Here is a 19,949-nt window from a genome sequence, read left to right as displayed (position 1 = left end):
GAGAACATGTAAATTTCCACAGTCATTGATGATATGGGGCTGCATGTCAGGTAAAGCCACTGGGGAGATGGCTGTCATTACATCATCAATAAATGCACAAGTTTACGTTAATATTTTGGACACTTTTCTTAACCCATCAATTGAAAGGATGTTTGGGGATGATGAAATCATTTTTCAAGATGATAATGCATCTTGCCATAGAGCAAAAACTGTGAAAACATTCCTTGCAAAAAGACACATAGGGTCAATGTCATGGCCTGCAAATACTCCGGATCTTAATCCAATTGAAAATCTTTGGTGGAAGTTGAAGAAAATGGTCCATGACAAGGCTCCAACCTGCAAAGCTGATCTGGCAACAGCAATCAGAGAAAGTTGGAGCCAGATTGATGAAGAGTACTGTTTGTCACTCATTAAGTCCATGCCTCAGAGACTGCAAGCTGTTATAAAAGCCAGAGGTGGTGCAACAAAATACTAGTGATGTGTTGGAGCGTTGTTTTGTTTTTCATGAATGAATGAACATCCTCCGAGGCCGGTGATTCCATAATTTTTGCCAGGGGTTGTAATCGTGAGGAATGAAGTGAGTGCAAGTTATGTCTCAGAAAATAAATGATCCCTCTGGAGCAGAGAAAAGAAAAAACAACAAGACAAAGGTAGGTTTGCATGTCCAATATTACAATTTCTGTTGTCATTATTTGCGAAATGCTCCGTTCGTTTATAGTGTAAAGTGCTTTAGGTGTCTTAAAGTCAGAGGCGATTGCTCTAAGACTGCAAGGGAAGCTCAGCTTCCCCTAAAATGTCAAAAAATAAGTGATCAAATATATACTGTTGTGTGTACATGTCATTGACTAAATATGCGCTACAACGCGCTCAACTTTTGTTCAGAATCAGCTTCTTATCACTGGTAACGACGCGGCTTTCCTCTCACTCAAACCCGCAGCTTCACAGCGCTTTAAACAGTCCACAGAGTTCAATAGCGACACAAAGCTTGCAGCGAAACAAGACGAGTCATTGGATAAATGCTGGGCTTTATCCCGCCCATCGGACGCTCAGCATGTCTGGGGGTCTATGGGGCAGTGGGCTGGCCTCGGCTGGCCCGGACGCTCAGCTTCTGCATGATGATTGGATGATCTGTCTGAGACTGAATCCCTTTTTGATTGACAGCGAAATGAGCGAATCAGCGATCTTTTGGTGTAAACATCCATCCATCCATTTTCTTCCGCTTTATCCGGCGTCGGGTCACATCTGAAAGAAATTAAACTATTTAAAGTGTTTACTATAAATGCAGTCTCCTGCTTGCTGATGTTACTTTCAAATAGTTAAATTAATGCGCCATACTTATACATCACTCTGTATGTAGAAGTTAATTAAAACATATGAGTTTGCTACCCCTTTAAGGTTAAAAACAAGAATGACACCTGTATGATGTAAGATAATTACAAATAATGCTAATGATTGTGGGTACGTTACACACATAACAGTGTAGCCTATGGAATAATGAGGCATCTGGTGCTGAGGTGATGGTAGGGGGGCCCCCAAATTAAATTCTGCTTAAGGCCCCATAAAGGCTTGGGCCGGCCCTGGTCAACTCTTTTTATCGTTACACTCCTAGAGACGTGCATTGAACGTACTCCCTCCCTACTCTTGCTACTGCCTCCGTACGTTTTCACAAAAATGTAGTGGCCGTGGCAACTGGCATCAACAGAAAACGTACGGCAAAAGAAAATGCACGGTGGGTTGTGACCGGCGCTATACTGATAGGCAGAAGACTCTTTTCAGCCACTGACAGCTGGTGTAACCGGAATGACAATACAATTGACAGAATGATTGACAGAACTGCAGGGGTGAAACTAAATTTAGATTCTTGCGAAAAAATGATGTAAGATAATTACAAATAATGCTAATGATTGTGGGTACGTTACACACATAACAGTGTAGCCTATGGAATAATGAGGCATCTGGTGCTGAGGTGATGGTAGGGGAGCCCCCCAAATGAAATTCTGCTTAAGGCTCCATAAAGGCTTGGGCCGGCCCTGTAATGGGGTATGGCTCAGAACAACTACTGTTTGCTCACTAAATCCTGCTGCTGAATTCTTTGGTGCGTGCACATAAACACACATAAGGGTTAAAGAATGTCTGTCACTGTCTTCTGTTTGCACATTTGGTTGCATTTAGTGAAACATGACATCTATTCAGGGATGGGACCAGTGGATGGTGCTGTGTGCCTACATGGGTGAAGATACATTTTTGGATTACTGACCATTTTAGTCTAAAATTCATAATCCTCTTTGCGGCTGCCGCCACACTATGGAACCCCCCTCAGTTCTTAAGCAACCACCCAGACAGACGACTTGTCCGTCCCCACCCCTTCAGGACCCACAGATACTTTCAGCATATTTTGGTGAGTGCGGTGTGGCTTTTAGGTGGAGCAGTGTTTAGCACTTGTGCCTTACCTCAAGAATGTTGTGGAATTAATTCCAAAAATGTACCAAGTTTGTATTGTCTGTGTGTGCATGGGTTTATTCTGTCGAAACCTGGACATTAAGGTAACATCCCTGTGGAAGTTGCACTCTAGTCACTGTAGAAATATTCAGCTTGTTCTAAATGGTAAGAGGGTGGAGACTGGTGCAGTGCTCATCTCATCTCCACAGAGAACAGCATGTACTTGTACCTATATCTGAATTGTACACAGTGAAAGTATTGCTTTGTTTTCTGTGTATTTGAGATTGTTTTGATTACTGCTTTGTTATTAACAGTTTCAGAAAGAGGACCATCACGTCCAAATTTCAGCCTGCAAGAAATGTTACAAACACAGTCCACTGGTTTTGATAAGAAAAGGCTTTGACTAATCCATTACTAGGTTAAAATGTCCATGCTGTCAGCATAACTATGCAAACGTGTGTCTACAAATGCTGCATTCCAGACATATCAGAACTTAAAAATTTCAGCCTCCTACTTCAAACATATCATGACAAAGCTCTGAGTGAGAGCTCTGACTGGGAAACTTGGAAGAAATTTACAAATCCAAACTTGTCTGAGATAGTCATTTGGGATGTCATGTCTAAATTGGTTGAAAATCTGAAATTGCACTGAAGTCACTGTATAAGAAATGGTGAGTGACACACATATGCAAGCCCATACTATTACCCTGCAGGGGATTTTATTAAAAAAACAGGGCAGTGTAATTACAGAACAAGGCCGGATCAGATCACATTGTTCAGTGATATCCCATGCTACAGCAGCATCCATCAAAAATGTCAAACCTCAACACGCAAATATTCAAAGAAAAAAACTCTCAAAACAGTTACATATTATCAAACCTTTTAACGTACAGATTTATGTCAAAACAATTTAAATGTTCAGAAGTCCCTTTTCAGGAAGCTAATATAGGCCACCAGGTGCCTTTAAAAAAGAAAAAACAAACCCCACAACAGACGATTCCTAAACAACCTAATTCTAAGCGCTCTAGGAAACGACCCATTGCTCTGTTACTTTAAAAGGAAAGAAGCTGAAACTCACAGCTCCACCCTCAGGTCATCGATCTTTGTGCACAGATGACCTCAGTGGGTGTATCTCATAGAGCAACAGTGCATCACAGGAGTCGAAATGATTCATTTCAGGCCTGAACATTTTTTCCACCAATGCATTGTACAAGCACAGACAAATATTTTGGACTTTGACGATGTTTAACATGAAAGCTTGACATTTAAGTGAAAAAGAATGTTGGGGGGACATAATGTTGTCCCTTTATGAGGACCAATCATTTGTGCAAAGGGGCTCATTTAAACTACTGCATTTTTTGGCCTATATAATCGCACTGGAATGTTAGTTGCATCTGTCAAAATGAGTCAGGAGGAAATACATATAGAAGTCAGATTTGTGTGGGTATGCACGTATGTCTCTGGTGCAGACGGTTACTTCACTAAATGTAAATAAACCTTTTTAAATTGACCAATGATAGTTAGCCTTACCTTAGTCTGGCCATTCTCCATTGTGGCTGAAAACAAGTAGAGTGCCAACTATAGGCTAGTTCTCCAAGGCCCAGCCCCTCCTACTAATTTAGATCAGTGAACAGAAGCAGCCTTCAATTGTCATGTGTGTGGACAATGTCATCTTATGGACATACGTGATAATGCAGTATTTTTTTTTTTACCTTTTTGACCCAAGTCAGAGGACCAGCCAGACAAGTTATAAAAACACATACACGACTTATAGTCCAGAAATTATGGTAAATTATTTCAATGAGCAGTAACAAATACATACAGTAGTTACATGTAAAACATCTGAAACAGTGACCTCTATAAAATTACATCATCAATGTGTTTTGAAACATTTTAGAGGTAAAATATCTTCAAGGTAAATATATGCACTCAACCATTACTATTCACATTCTTCTGTTTTAAATTATTACAGCTTTACGGCATCCATATTACAAGTGACGTTAGTTGGCTCAGCATCACTGTGGTGTTTATGAAGTAGGTACAGGCTTTGTCAAGGTTTAGTTAATGTACTGCATTAATTTCATGGAAAATGACAGTAGTAATGGGTTGACAAGCTAATTATGCAGCATTCATGATCAAGTACAGTACTAGATTCAAGTTATATTACTTAAAAACTACTATATCAACAGCATCCACGTCATGCATGATTGAATTCAGATGGTCCCTGGTACAAAATTAAATATTATACCATTTTGCACCATACTAAAATAATCTATTCGGGATATTGTTCCTACATGCATGTGTCACCAAATATAATTGTAGACAAAGTACTGTGTTGTACTGTGAAGACAAACAAACTCCCCCAAAATATCAAAATACAGGTAAAGTTCTACAATTACCATACTTTTTTTTGTCTTACGTAAGTATCAACTGATCAGTACAAACACAGCATACAAAAGTCTGAAAAATTGGGCTTCAAATACTCAAACAGACGTTCCCACATTGTACGTACAATACTATAAAATTGAATGAAGTATTTATTTATACATCTGTGAGTGAGGTGTTTCTGTAAACTGGATCAATTTACATTATGATGCAAGAAGTGGTTATGGTTCGTTTTATATGATACACCAACTGTGGGCTGGTATAGCATTCAATGTGTATCTGCCACGTAAAAGTAATTCACATACACAGTGCTGTGAAAAGGTTTGTGCTCCCTGAACTTCATACAAATAATTTTTTTTTAATGACATGAAATGTAAAAAAATAAAATAAAATTCATGCATCTGTAATGTTTACGGTCACTCTGTTTTTGAGAACTATCTACTACAGACAGACTTACCAAACACCATACGGTTTGTATTTGTTACTGATTGATGTAAATGAAGTCTAGGACATACTCGGTTACTTAGACACGTTCAGGTATCCATCCAGACTCATCTCAAGAAAACTGACTGTAATGCTGTCTTCATATTCCGACAACAGAAAAAAAACCATCATACTGCTCGTTAGGTGACAGTAGATAGAAGATAGGTGTCAACACGGGATGCTGTCTTTTTTTTTTTTGTATAAACGAGACAGCCAATAATTTACTTAATTGAAAGATACAGCAGTTTTAGAATTTTGCACAGCATTATGTTACGAGGGTAAGCTGAAAAGTTCTAAGGCTCAATATAATGCACTTAATGCATTACTCCTTCTGGGGAGCCTTAGAACTTTTCAGCCTACCCTCGTAAAAATGGGAAGTTTTAGCTCCAATGGTTGCTTTAAAAACAAACTTTTTGGGAGGTTATATCTTAATTTCTCTCTAATGTCAAACAAATTATTCACCTTTTTAAAGCTCCTTGCACTTATTGTCCATCTCTTGCTGCCCATCTTTTTCTTTTCATTAAAGATAAAACATCTGGTTTGTCCATGTCGTTACGGCAGGCACGAACAGTCAAAGATTTTGTGATGACAAGTACTGTCGTGTGCACAGTTGCTGCACTTGCAGTCAGAGGCGGCATGTTGTTGTTTTTTTTGTCTTCTCACTGAAAACAATGGAACATCTGATTTACTGTCTGCTGCTTACAGCCAACATGTGAATGCAGCATAAGCTGGGTGTACATACTTTGGCGTGGCATCATTTTAATATAGATATTTTTTGTTTTATGTTGCAAAGATCTTTTTTCACTCTGTGTTCAATGGACACAATTCTCCCAATCGCATACAGTCAATCACTTACAAACCACCGTATGGGGAGCACTATTGCCTTATTTTGTCAAGATTTACAGCTCCCGATACTTCTAGTTGAATTATAATTGCTAAATACGTCCAACTAGTGCAGTCGTCGTGGAAATCCCTTGGTGGCAAGGAAGATGGTCTCTTAGTTGATTTCCAAAAAGGACAGTGGACACAGCAACACTTCGTGGTTAGCACTGTTGCCTCACAGCAACAAGGTTGTTGGATTACTTCCACCTGGGGGTTTTCTATGTGGAGTTTGCATGTTCAAATTTAAATGTGTAGAAGCTCAAGGGGCACAGACTTTTTCACAGCACTGCGCTCACAGACGTCAGAGCAGTCATCAGTGATGGATTAATGTTTCTGTCACGCAGGTTTAGGCCATTTTCAAGTGAGTGGGCTTGAGTTTGGAAACCCATAAAGTAGTAGTCTTTAATCATTAAGCATTCCTACATTCATTGCTCGATTCCTAATTCCCATGTTGCCATGCCACATGGGACGGACGTAGTTAGCAGCCCTTCTTAGTTGCTCCAGTTTATTTTTTAAATCTGTAAGAGTTCATTATAATTCCAACATGCACTGGTACCAGATAAAAGCAACAATGCCGTCCAGGGTTAGATTTAGTGAGACGGTCAAAACCTTCCTCCATACATGCACAAGCATTTCGTAATTACTCTCCCAATTCTCAAGTCTTGACAGGCTAATAATGCTGTCCCCACCAAAGCTGAGTTTATTATTAGATTAGCAAACAAAACCGAAATCCCATTCATCACGCACCTCCACCACATTTAGACCACAGTTAATGACGAAAACATTTACACAAACATCTTAACATGCAATATTAAACAAAATGATTAACTTCTGGTTCAATAATCACCCAAATTTAACAAACTCATCCTTCTACAATAACCATAAACCCTGTTGTGTTTGATAAAAATCACTAGTTTTTGATTGATTACCCTGCAAACAGACATAAAGGTAGATGACCCTGACAGGAGAGCCCTGCTGGCTCATCAGACATTGAGAGTCCTCATCAAGGTTGTAGTTCTACAAAGCAGCAGGTTGTGGTGTACTACACCAGTGTCAATGAATCCCCCCCACCCCATCTTAGTGCCTGGCTGTGCCACTGTAATCTCAGTGTGAACAGTACAAAAACAATGCCTTTGATTAGTATTTGGAATTTAAAAAAAGCAGTGTAATAACACATCAAGATGCAAAAACATGACAATTTGCATCATGAATGCTGACCCAAACTCTTTGTGATTTCAACCAAATCACGAGTTTGCTTTGTTACACGTGACTAAAGACTCTCCACAACACTGAGGAACACGTCGGTGTTGAAATCTTGTAATACTGTTACTTATTCTTATTATGTGTCCTTTTCTTCCTAAATGTTGGACTCACACTTCCACAGTTAAACAAGGACAAAGCCAATTTGAACCACCATATAACTGCACTGATGTTTGGTTTTAATGTCAGGAAACAGAGCAGCACATCTACAGCTGAGGGTCCGACTGGGGGTGGGTTCTTAGGGGGCAAAGGTCACAGACTGCCATAGATATTCTTTCCCACACACAGCCTTAAAGACTCACACCTACAGCAGGCAGCACGCACGGAACATGACCATCCCAGACTGTGAGGTGATGTGCAGGGAGACACTCTCGTTGGCCGACACGAAGAGGATGGTGCCTCGCCTCAGGGTGACATCAGAGAGCGCACCGGCTGAGGTTGCTGTGGCATCACCTTCAATGACCACAAGGATACTCGCACTGTCAACTGCCGCCAAATTGTACTGCTTCATTGAAGCTGGTACCTATAAGGCAAGATGAGGTTTAATGATTATACATCTGAAATATGGAATTTTGTGCAATTCTACAAAGAAAATGAACCAGATGTTTTTATATGTTCTCTAAGTCATTGGTGCCTACAACTTTATTTGTACAAATACATGTTTAACAGTGAATGTTTATTTCAGAGCTGGAATGAATTGGAAATAATTTTGGGAGATAACCGTACACACCGCAACTAGAAACGTTAAAATTTAATTTTCCCTTCGCGCACAAGTTCCATCTTACGAACAACGTGCATGTTAAATCAGGATTCTACTTTATTTCTACATAGAGTTATTGTGCTAGTTTATAATAGACCATTCGGCTTTTTTTCAGGATGAAGCTTGTACAGAGTAAAGTTGCAGTAGGATTTACTACCTCTATCCTCATGACGGTGAAGTCATGCACAGGAGGGTCATACAGGGAGACGCAGGGGTCGGAAGAGTCCTGGACAACTGGGAACAGTTTGGCGCTGGTGGGGGCGGGGCTGTAATTCAGCATCTCACACAGCGTGCCGATGTCAATGTATTTGGGTGTCAGGCCGGCCCTCACGGTGTTGTCCGAGCATGCCATGCACTCAATACAGTCTAGACAGGAAAAAAAAAGGAAAGTGAAAGAATGGACAATTCTTTTTTTGGGGGGTGGGGGCGTTACCGAGAGAATATTTGATACAATCAGCCATTTTTCCCTGTACTTGTCTCCCTTTGATGGTGGACAGTGACAGCAATAGCAAATTAAAACATCAGCTAGACCTCAGGTACCTGTCAATGCCATCTCTTGCTTGCTCATATATACAGAAATTAAAATTTCACCATTTCAACATTCCTCGCAGATTTTGTTCCATGATACATGATACACAAGTACTTGTAGTCTACGATGATTATCACAAAGTGTTTGATTCATTTGACCAAACTGCTCTTTGGGACATCCTGAGAATTTGTGAGATCCAAGATAAGTTGCTGGATATCATAGCCAGCCCATACACAGGTACTGTGGATGCTGTGTGGATCAGGGTCAGAATCTCTGGCCATTTCTAGTCATTACTGCCATTTGACAAGGATATGTTTTGGCTCCTACACTAGTCAATGGTTGCTTATATGATGTGTTGCCTACAGTTCTGGAAACCAGCGCCTTTAGCCACACTAATTACGCCACCTCCAGCTCAAACAGTTGATGCAATGCACAATGGATCAACACTTTCATGTTTTCACCAGATTGTGACTCCACCAACTAATGTTGCAGCAGAAATCAAGACACATCAGACAAGGCAATGGTTTTCCAATCATCCATTGTTCACATTTGGTGAGCCTGTGCCCACTGTAGCCTCAGTTTCCTGTTTCAGTGGACAGCAGTGGCCCCTGGTATTGTCTTGTACTGCCATAGCCCATCTGCTTCAAGGTTGTGTATTTAGATTCATTCCTGCATACCTTGGTTGTAACAAGTGGTCACTTCAGTTACTGGTACCTTTCTATCAGTTTGAACCAGTCTGGCCAATCTTCTCTGACCTCTGCCATCAACACAAAGAAACACTACTCATGTGTCCTTTTTTTCACACAATTACCTGTCAACCATGAAGATAGCAATCTGTGAAATCCCCAGTAGATCAGTGAAAAACTCAGACCACTCCACGTTCAAAGTCACGTAAATCATGCTTCTTCATCATGCTCATGCTTGTACTGAACCTCAGCAGATTCCCTCAACCATGTCGACATGCTTAAGTGTACCGAGTTTCTGCCATATGATTGGCTGATTACATATTTGCTTTAATGAGCAGTTTAAGGGGTGTACCACCTGAAGCAGCTGGCGAGTGTATTCTTTCAGTTTCATTCTGGGAGAAGAAAAAGCACCAAAAGTTACCCATAAATAAATAAAGTCATAGCGCAGCAGATAACAGAATATTTACAGAGGAATCTTTCAAATGGTGAAACAAGCACCAAATTTGTCACATATAGTCCTTAGACATTATTCTTTTGAAAAAACTGATTGGCCACTTGAATTTTCAATAGATGGCCAGGTAGAGGTCAATTGAAAACACACAGGGGTCAAAATTTTAAAAAGCTCCAATCATATTGAAAACTATACCACCTTATTTATTTGATCACAACAATTCCAAAAAGGTAGAGTTTGGACTATCTATAACTTAAGTCTACAGAGTTATGGGGTAAAGACAGAAAGAATACTGACAAAGGTCAATTTCAGTTTGTACAGGGGTCAAAATCTGATAGATGTGATCACATCTATCAGATCTGGTCGGATCTGTGACTGCACAGATGTGACCAGATCTGTGACATTTCACATCCATATACAAAGCCTCAATTAACAGCTGAGCTGCGTGTTAAAACAGCCATGTAGGCACACACATCCAGGTGCATTCCCACAGTAAAAGTAAAATAAAAATGTTACTTTCTGTAAAAACAGCATGGTGGAGACAGTACATGTCCATCATGTTCACAATGGTAGCAAACCAGCATCCTGTGACAGAAACAGCACGTCACCACAGTTAGGATCCAAAATCCAACAGACTCTGAAAAAGTTAAGAGTGTCATCTCCTCTGTAAACATGAGCAATCACTTTTGAAGAAAAGCTCCGAAGCTTTATTATTGGACATAACAGCATTCATTTCGCTCTGTCTGTCAGCTATCGGGATGTTTCTGCTCATTCTCCTGTGCACCCCACGAAGAGAATTGCAGAGACAGATGTTTCACCTGTTAACTTGCTCAGGGAGAGCAATAAAAAACATCAGAGACCACTAAGTATTATGAGCGCATGTGCGCAGAAAGACTTACAATCATGAATACTTTGATGGTGTGTTTCAAGTGGGACGTTAAGCAACGTGCGTTAAGCAACGTGTCCTTTAACTTTTGGCCCCTGTACAAACTGAAATTGACTTTGAGTTGTTTTTACCCCATAATATTCACTCATAGATAGTCCAACTACACCTTTTTGGAATCTTGATGATCAGGCAAATAATGTGGTACAGTTTTCAACATGATTGGGCCATATTTAAATTTTTACTCCTGTGTAAGTCTTCAATTGACCCCTACCAATTGAAAATTCAAGTGGCTAGTAAGTGTTTTCAAAAGATTAATGTCTATGGATTATTTGTACCGTATTTGGTGCTTGTATCACCATTTGAAGGACTGTTTCAGTTATCTGCTGTACTACCAATGTTGCCACAGTTACTTTGAAAAAGTAATCCAATTACTGATTACTGATTACTCTTTGAAAAAGTAACTTAGTTACTTTACTGATTACTCAATTGTAAAAGTAACTAAGTTAGATTACTAGTTACTTTTTAGTTACATTCCCCAGCTGCCGACAACAACCCTCTGCCACCTCAACATGACAATGATACTTGTTTTGCCAAAACTCACTTTATAGTCACCCTTTCTTGACTTGTTTTATAAAAAGTAAAATAAAGACCTCTTTCTTGACCTCATATTTAACTGATGACAGCACTGTAACAGTAAAACATGGGGGGGGTGATGGTCTAGTGGTTAAGGTGTTGGGCTTGAGTCCAGAAGAGCATGGGTTCAAATCCCCACCTGACTGGAAAATCACTAAGGGCCCTTGGGCAAGGCCTTTAATCCCCTCTTGCTCTCGGTGTGTAGTGAGCGCCTTGTATAGCAGCACCCTGACTTCGGGGTGAATGTGAGGCATAATTGTAAAGCGCTTTGAGCATCTGATGCAGGTGGAAAAGCACTATATAAATGCAGTCCATTTACCATTTAAAACTTGCAATTTCTAACCTACATTGTTTATAAATGTAACTATTAAATTCTTTCTAACAGTTTTCTAACATTTAAATTCTCTCTAAACATTTTACCTCGCCAGACAACCGAATATTTATGTTGTACACCAATTATTGCACAGGAGGGAAATAAATTGGTTTTGTTTTTGGAACTGTTTTCTGGTTATTGAGCGCTGGGTTCAGTCAGATGCTGGTCCGCTCCTCAATCCGCGGCAGCACATAACACGTTCTTGCTGACTGAACTGACGCGCTTCACAAGCATCTTTTCATTTCGATGAGAAAATAAAATCTTCTCCAGTGTTATGTCTGTATTGTAATATGGAAATATTCCCATCTCTTGCAGGAGAAAATCACATTAGGTAAAGAGGAAGTGCATGGCAACTCCTGATGAAAATGGGTTTTCAGGCCAAGTAGGGAAGAGTTTAGCAGTTGTGTATATGATTATCAATGTGCATGTCTCCCTGGGGTGTTTGTGTCAAGACAGAGTGAAGACAGCAACTGATGTCTTCTGTCTGTCCTTAAAACTATACAAGAATTGTTGTTAGCTTTCACAACACTCTGCTTTGCCCATATTTTTTTCCCCACTGGAACAACTATGAGACAAGTTTTTTTACTCCCCTAAATGAAAACATGACATGCAAAACGAGATGTGCAATAGAAGGCTAGGACTGGATTTACTTATTTATTTATTTTAATTTCTGATATCCATCCCATTGAATTTTGGTCAATTTCAGCTCAGTGCACCCATAAACCTGACCCTCAGGTACCCTAAAGAATTTGTGGGTGTTATCATGTTTTTCTAAATTTATATTTATGCACCATGCTTTGATCACATGTGATCACTAAAATGATCAACGTTTGCACAAAGAAAAAGCCAAATTTTAGGTTTTGGTTTCATCTCTGTGGCTTTGTTTTGGCTGAGTGCACAGACAAGAGGTGTGACATATGGCGGTAAATGGTCTTCAGGGAGATTCCCATTATCCCCAGAGTAGGAGACAACTGACACTTAGAGAAATGAAAGGCGGTTTGCACAGCTACCCAGTATGCCAGTCTCCATACTTTTTAGAAGAGTTATTCCCCCCCCCCCCCCCCCAATTAAATATGGAATGTTAAACTAGTTATAGAGACCAAAACTATTTTTTTTGTGCCAGACTGTAAATATTTTTTTCTTGCTCTGCTAAAGTTGGACATTTTAACATGAGTTTCTATGGGATTTCTTTTCTGAAGCCAACCTCAAGCAGCCAGTCAAGGAACTGCAAATTTTTCTTCTCAAAGGGCTTTCTTTTCGAGTGTCAAAGCTTGCTGATTGGTTAGACAACACTTTTGTTAGGGGTGGTGGCCAAGTGGTTAATGCGCTTGGTTTCAGTTCAGAAGGTTCCGGGTTCAAATCCCACCCCTGCCACATTTCTCCATGTAATGTGGAGTTGCGTCAGGAAGGGCATCCGGTGTAAAACTTGTGCCAATTCAACATGCAGATCCACCTTGGATTTGCTGTGGCGACCCCAAGTGCAAACAAGGGAGCAGCCGAAGGGACTTACTGTTATAAGTAGTATGAGTAGTTGTATAAAAAAGGATTCAAAACTGGACCTTGGGGGGGGCACATCCCTGCCCCATGCCCCCATTCCATCTGGATTTGCCCCTGCTTTGGCTGGATAACATTTATTTATGCAGAAAACATGACCAGATTTACAGGTAAGAAAGTTTTATTGCATTTTCGCATCATGTGGTCCTCAGAAAGAGAGTTTAGGTGCATTTGAGTGGAAAATAGTGTTAGTTGTTGATGCGTCGCAGATGATCAGCTGTTTTTAGCGTGCAGTTACGGAGCAGCTCAGCTCAGAATTCTAAATAAAGGAGAAAAAAAAAGCATAAAAATGTCTTAGTAAAACTCAGTGCAGGTGTGCTGTTGTCACCGCGCTTTAAGAGGTTAGGACGAGTGGTAGCTGCTGCAGAAAACAGCGGATGAAAAGGTCACAGCTCCCTTAAAGTGGGCAGTTCAGTCGAACCCCGACACCCTGCCCACAGACCAATTTTAATGCTGCTATCGACCCACAATGCAAAAATAATAGTAACGCACAGTGACTTGGAGAAGTAACTTTAATGTGATTACTGATTAGGAAAGATTAACGCATTAGATTACTCGTTACTGAAAAAAGTGGTTAGATTAGAGTAACGCGTTACCGGCATCACTGATCATGACACATTAGGAACGGAAGCTGCCAGATGTTACGGCCCATAGCCTTGTAAAGCATTTTCCCTCTTATATCTTGTGATGTCCTCAAGACAGAATTCCCACACTGCTTTGTTCACATACTTGGGCTGAAAGGGTTGAACCTCGTCAGCTGAATTCACAAGTACAAATACAAGACTACTGACCTCCATAGAGGTAGGCATGAGGCTCATTGGCCCCCAGGAACATGGCCTGGCCTGGAGTCAAGACCACAAAATTGAGGAAGTAGATGGAGAAACAGCCGATGTCTCCGGGATACTGTGAGTGCAGGCGGAGCAAGAGCTCACCGTTGCTGATTTTGATATCCTTCCCTGCTGCAGCTGCACAAGAAATAAAGATTCACAGAATGTGTGTTTTTCTGTTTCAAATCATATCCATTTGTTCTGAGGACAGTTCATTTCAGTACATTTAGTGTTGCTTTTGTTGTAAGAGTAATATAAGTTGTAAACCTGTATGGATGCTGGCAGTATGTGCTGGATGTTGGAAAATCTATACGTTGGATTCAACCAATTTTCTAAAAATACAATAAGTATTCAATAAGTGCCATGACCTGATGGAGAGTTTTCTCAAATGGTGCCAAGTGATGTTATGACAAACTTGGAGGTGATAAGACTGCATTCCTCTTGCAAACTTAAATATGTGATGCAGTCAAAGCAGATCGGAACACAAATAACATACAAAAACAGCAACTCAGTGACACTCCCATCCCATCGCAACTTTGCTTTTCCAGCTACACAAACTGCATAAACAGCTGCCTGCTGGAAGACACTTTCAGGGCTCATTTTTATTCATCATCCTCACCTTCTTCTGTCACTCTTTTCACCAGCATGTTGAGCTGGTCTACAAAAGACTTCTTCTCGCAGTTCATCATCCTTGTGAAGCATTTCTTTAGCGCCTGTTTCGTACGGGCCATGTCTCCCACACTGTACCGCAGCTCCTCTGCTGCCTCGTTGCCCACGAGCGCGTGGAACTCTGGGACAGCTAGAGGAAGCACAAACACACATGTTCAAACCTGGCCATGAATTGGCTTTTGTGGAGAATTTACTTGACACTTACTAGAAAAAAAACATTTTCCTCGTGTCAGTTCATCTGCAAAGGTGGATTACTGAAAAACTAATGAAAGATTTTCACATGATTTGGTGAAAAGGCTGAGCAAACCAGAGAGTAGTTAGAACTAAATTTTGGTGCAGCTCTGATTAAAGTGAGCCAGGTCATTTTTTTTTTTAAGCATTAGAAGACAAGCAGCATGCATGCTATTGCACCTACAGTCCACGTGCTGACTGTAGCCTTTAAATATTAAACTAAAAACAGTGGGATCCTCATGCTTTCACTTGTTCTGTTTCAACTCCAAAGGGGGCAAATTAACTGGAACATTTTGAGGGACTCTAAGTAGAGCCGCTGCTTGTTCACATCGAAAGGAGCCAGTTGAGGTGGTTTGGGCATATGGTGAGGATGTCCCTTAGTTGTCTCCGTAGGGAGGTCTTCCAAGCACATCCAACTGAGAGGAGGCCCTGGGGAAGACCCAGGACACACTGGAGAGATTATATTTCCCACCTGGCTTGGGAACGCCTCAGATACCCCCATGAAGACTAAAAGGCCTTGGCCGAGGACAGGAAAGTGTGGGATAAGTTGCTTATTCCGCTGCTACCGTGACCAAGACCCGGATAACAGGCAGAATATTAATGAATGATTTCAAAGCATCTGTTCTGAACCTGAATGCAAACCCAGATACAAAACCCTGAGATAGATGAACTCCATTTGGGCCAATAACTCTTCCCTAATCCAGAGGACCATGGTCTCAGATTTGGAGGTGCTGATCCTCATCCCAGTCGCTTCGCTTCAAACTCAGTCTCACATCTGCCCAGTGCGCAATTAATTTAATTTAATTTAACCTTTATTAACATTTAAAGAGATCGAGACCCTCTTTTGCAAGGGAGACCTGGACAATTATAAAGTTTCCAATTCACCTAACCTGTATGTCTTTAGATGTGGGAGGAAACCAGAGCACCCTGAGGAAACCCACGCAAACATGCAAAACATGCAAACTCCACACAGAAAGGCCACAGGTTAGAATCAAACCTATGACCTTCTTGCTGTGAGGCAACAGTGCTAACCACTAAGCCATTGTGCTGCCTAAGTCAACAGAACCACATCATCCGCAAAAAAGCAGAGATGCAATTCTTAGGTCATCAAACTGGACACCCTCCATTCTGATTTAATGGGTCTTGTTCATAAAGTGTGTACACACAAATCTGTGCACGATGGTTTGACGCACAAATCTGGGATTTATCAATGTGTTTGTAGGTAAATTTATTCATAACCTGCAAATACATTTAGAACCTCCTCAGACCATGCATATGTACAGCCCCTGGCAATAATTATGGAATCACCGGCCTCGGAGGATGTTCATTCAGTTGTTTAATTTTGTAGAAAAAAAAGCAGATCACAGACATGACACAAAACTAAAGTCATTTCAAATGGAAACTTTCTGGCTTTAAGAAACACTATAAGAAATCAGGAAAAAAAATTGTGGCAGTCAGTAACGGTTACTTTTTTAGACCAAGCAGAGGGAAAAAAATATGGAGTCACTCAATTCTGAGGAAAAAATTATGGAATCACCCTGTAAATTTTCATCCCCAAAACTAACACCTGCATCAAATCAGATCTGCTCGTTAGTCTGCATCTAACACACCTTGGAGCGCTGTTGCACCAAGTGGACTGACATGAATCATGGCTCTAACACGAGAGATGTCAGTTGAAACAAAGGAGAGGATTATCAAACTCTTAAAAGAGGGTAAATCATCATGCAATGTTGCAAAAGATGTTGGTTGTTCACAGTCAGTTGTGTCTAAACTCTGGACCAAATACAAACAACATGGGAAGGTTGTTAAAGGCAAACATACTGGTAGACCAAGGAAGACATCAAAGCAAGAAAACTTAAAGCAATATGTCTCAAAAATCGAAAATGCACAACAAAACAAATGAGGAACGAATGGGAGGAAACTGGAGTCAACGTCTGTGACCGAACTGTAAGAAACCACCTAAAGGAAATGGGATTTACATACAGAAAAGCTAAACGAAAGCCATCTTTAACACCTAAACAGAAAAAAACAAGGTTACAATGGGCTAAGTAAAAGCAATCGTGGACTGTGGATGACTGGATGAAGGTCATATTCAGTGATGAATCTCGAATCTGCACTGGGCAAGGTGATGATGCTGGAACTTTTGTTTGGTGCCATTCCAATGAGATTTATAAAGATGACTGCCTGAAGAGAACATGCAAATTTCCACAGTCATTGATGATATGGGGCTGCATGTCAGGTAAAGGCACTGGGGAGATGGCTGTCATTACATCATCAATAAATGCACAAGTTTACGTTGATATTTTGGACACTTTTCTTATCCCATCAATTGAAAGGATGTTTGGGGATGATGAAATCATTTTTCAAGATGATAATGCATCTTGCCATAGAGCAAAAACTGTGAAAACATTCCTTGCAAAAAGACACATAGGGTCAATGTCATGGCCTGCAAATAGTCCGGATCTTAATCCAATTGAAAATCTTTGGTGGAAGTTGAAGAAAATGGTCCATGACAAGGCTCCAACCTGCAAAGCTGATCTGGCAACAGCAATCAGAGAAAGTTGGAGCCAGATTGATGAAGAGTACTGTTTGTCACTCATTAAGTCCATGCCTCAGAGACTGCAAGCTGTTATAAAAGCCAGAGGTGGTGCAACAAAATACTAGTGATGTGTTGGAGCGTTCTTTTGTTTTACATGATTCCATAATTTTTTCCTCAGAATTGAGTGATTCCATATTTTTTTCCCTCTGCTTGGTCTAAAAAAGTAACCGTTACTGACTGCCACATTTTTTTCCCCTGATTTCTTATAGTGTTTGTTAAAGCCAGAAAGTTGCCATTTGAAATGACTTTATTTTTGTGTCATGTCTGTGATCTGCTTTTTTTCTACAAAATTAAACAACTGAATGAACATCCTCCGAGGCCAGTGATTCCATAATTTTTGCCAGGGGTTGTACAAACAATTAAGGCCCAGCTGTCCTAGAAAATGTAAAATGCACCTTTTTAACTAAATCCACAGCATATTAACAATGTTTTTAAAGTTTTATTAATAATTCATTTTAGTACTGCATTGACCAAACATACTAAAACAACCATGAACCAGATGCATATTAAAATCTTCAACAATACCACTTGAGTCATACGAGAATGTTCGGTATAACCATCTTGTTCTAACTTGAATTGTTCATTTGCCTATAACTGATGGTTAACACAACAATTTCTAGTGGCATTAAATTGTGTATCTGTCATTTATTTTAGTTTAATTGGTAACATATTAATGGGCTTGCCAGATATATAAAAAAAAAAATTATACTTGCAAGCAGCAGTGCTATAATATGTTCTGACTGAATTGCACTTGTTATAAAAGACACAAGCAAATGCAAATATCTTAATAATTATGGAATAAATCACCCCAGGGTGAGGGTTTTAAGTGGATCATTATTTTCTCCGTCAATCCTCAAACAAATTTCACTTAATCCTGTTTATTCTAAATCTGGTCGGGGACCATTTTTGGCAGCAGCTTTGATGTCAAAACTGTCTGAAACTTCAGGCAACAGAGCCTTCAGCATTCACCACCCTAGTACAGGCTTATTTTTTAACCGTTACTGTGGAGGACACTTTAGAAACGTGCACCATTTCAGGTTTCCCACTCTGACACAATTATTTCAGTTTCTGCTGTTGTGAAGTTCTTCTGTTTGACCTTTTGGGCCTTCTCTTATTTATAATCCAACGTCTTCCACCTTCATTCTGCACAGAACCCGTGTCATGAAACGCCAAATGGATGCCCTCGAATAGAGAAATAGATTTGCAGCAGATGCATGCAGACTGCAGCCCAAGGGCACACACTTTTCAATTTAGAATGAATTTGATTCACAAACACACATAAGCTGGTGTGAAAAAATTTGGCTGGGACCCACGCGTCATGAATCTAGTGGTGATTTTGCGCAACGAGGATGAGCACTTCTGCGAGCAAATCAGTGAATGAGACCCAATGTTTTGAACCAGTGGATGACATATTGAGACTCAATTTACAGTGGAGAAAATAAGTATTTCACCCCCTGTCAGTTTTGCAGGTTTTCCCACCTACAAAGAATGGAGAGGTCTGTAATTTTTATCGTAGGTACACTTCAACTGTGAGAGACAAAATCTACAAAAAAATCCAGAAAATCACATTGTATGATTTTTAAATAATTAATTTGCATTTTGTTGCATAAAATAAGTATTTGACCCCCTACCAACCAGCAAGAATTCTGGCTCTCACAGACCCGTTAATTTTTCTTTTAGAAGCCCTCTTATTCTGCACTCTTTACCTGTATTAATTGCACCTGTTTGAACTTGTTACCTGTATAAAAGACACCTGCTCACACACTCAATCAATCACACTCCAACCTGTCCACCATGGCCAAGATCAAAGAGCTGTCTAAGGACACCAGGGACAAAACTGTTGACCTGCACAAGGCTGGGATGGACTACAGGACAACAGGCAAGCAGCTTTGTAGAGGACAACAACTGTTATGATTATTTATTAGAAGGCGGAAGAAACACAAGATGACTGTCAATCTCCCTCGGTCTAGGATTCCATGCAAGATCTCACTTTGTGGGGTAAGGATGATTCTGAGAAAGCTCAGAACTACACAGGAGGACCTGGTCAATGACCTGAAGAGAGCTGGGACCACAGTCACAAAGATTACATTAGTAACACATGATGCTGTCATGGTTTAAAATCCTGCAGGACAGCAAGGTCCCCCTGCTCAAGCCAGCACATGTACAGGCCAGTTTGAAGTTTACCAGTGACCATCTGGATAATCCAGAGGAGTCATGGGAGATGGTCATGTGGTCAGATGAGACCAGAATAGAGCTTTTTGGAATCATCTCCACTTACCATGTTTAGAGGATGAGAACAACCC

The 19,949-nt window shown here is 40.4% G+C and overlaps 1 protein-coding gene across 1 annotated transcript in view; it reads right to left on the bottom strand.

Moving 5' to 3' along the window:
• Window positions 1–6,085: 6,085 nt before the first annotated feature.
• The window catches only part of mpi (mannose phosphate isomerase), a 43,563-nt gene continuing 29,699 nt past the window's right edge, over window positions 6,086–19,949 (bottom strand). Inside the window, exons 5-8 of the mRNA XM_034175931.1 lie at window positions 14,767–14,946; window positions 14,112–14,285; window positions 8,366–8,574; window positions 6,086–7,971 (exon numbers count right to left, since the gene is read on the bottom strand). Coding sequence (XP_034031822.1) covers window positions 7,753–7,971; window positions 8,366–8,574; window positions 14,112–14,285; window positions 14,767–14,946 — 782 coding nt within the window. The 3' untranslated portion in view covers window positions 6,086–7,752. The remainder of the gene's footprint in view (window positions 7,972–8,365; window positions 8,575–14,111; window positions 14,286–14,766; window positions 14,947–19,949) is intronic.

The sequence above is a fragment of the Thalassophryne amazonica genome, chromosome 8 (genome assembly GCF_902500255.1).
Source record: "Thalassophryne amazonica chromosome 8, fThaAma1.1, whole genome shotgun sequence".
Lineage (NCBI taxonomy): Eukaryota > Metazoa > Chordata > Actinopteri > Batrachoidiformes > Batrachoididae > Thalassophryne > Thalassophryne amazonica.
This window is presented reverse-complemented; position numbering and strand designations above follow the sequence as displayed.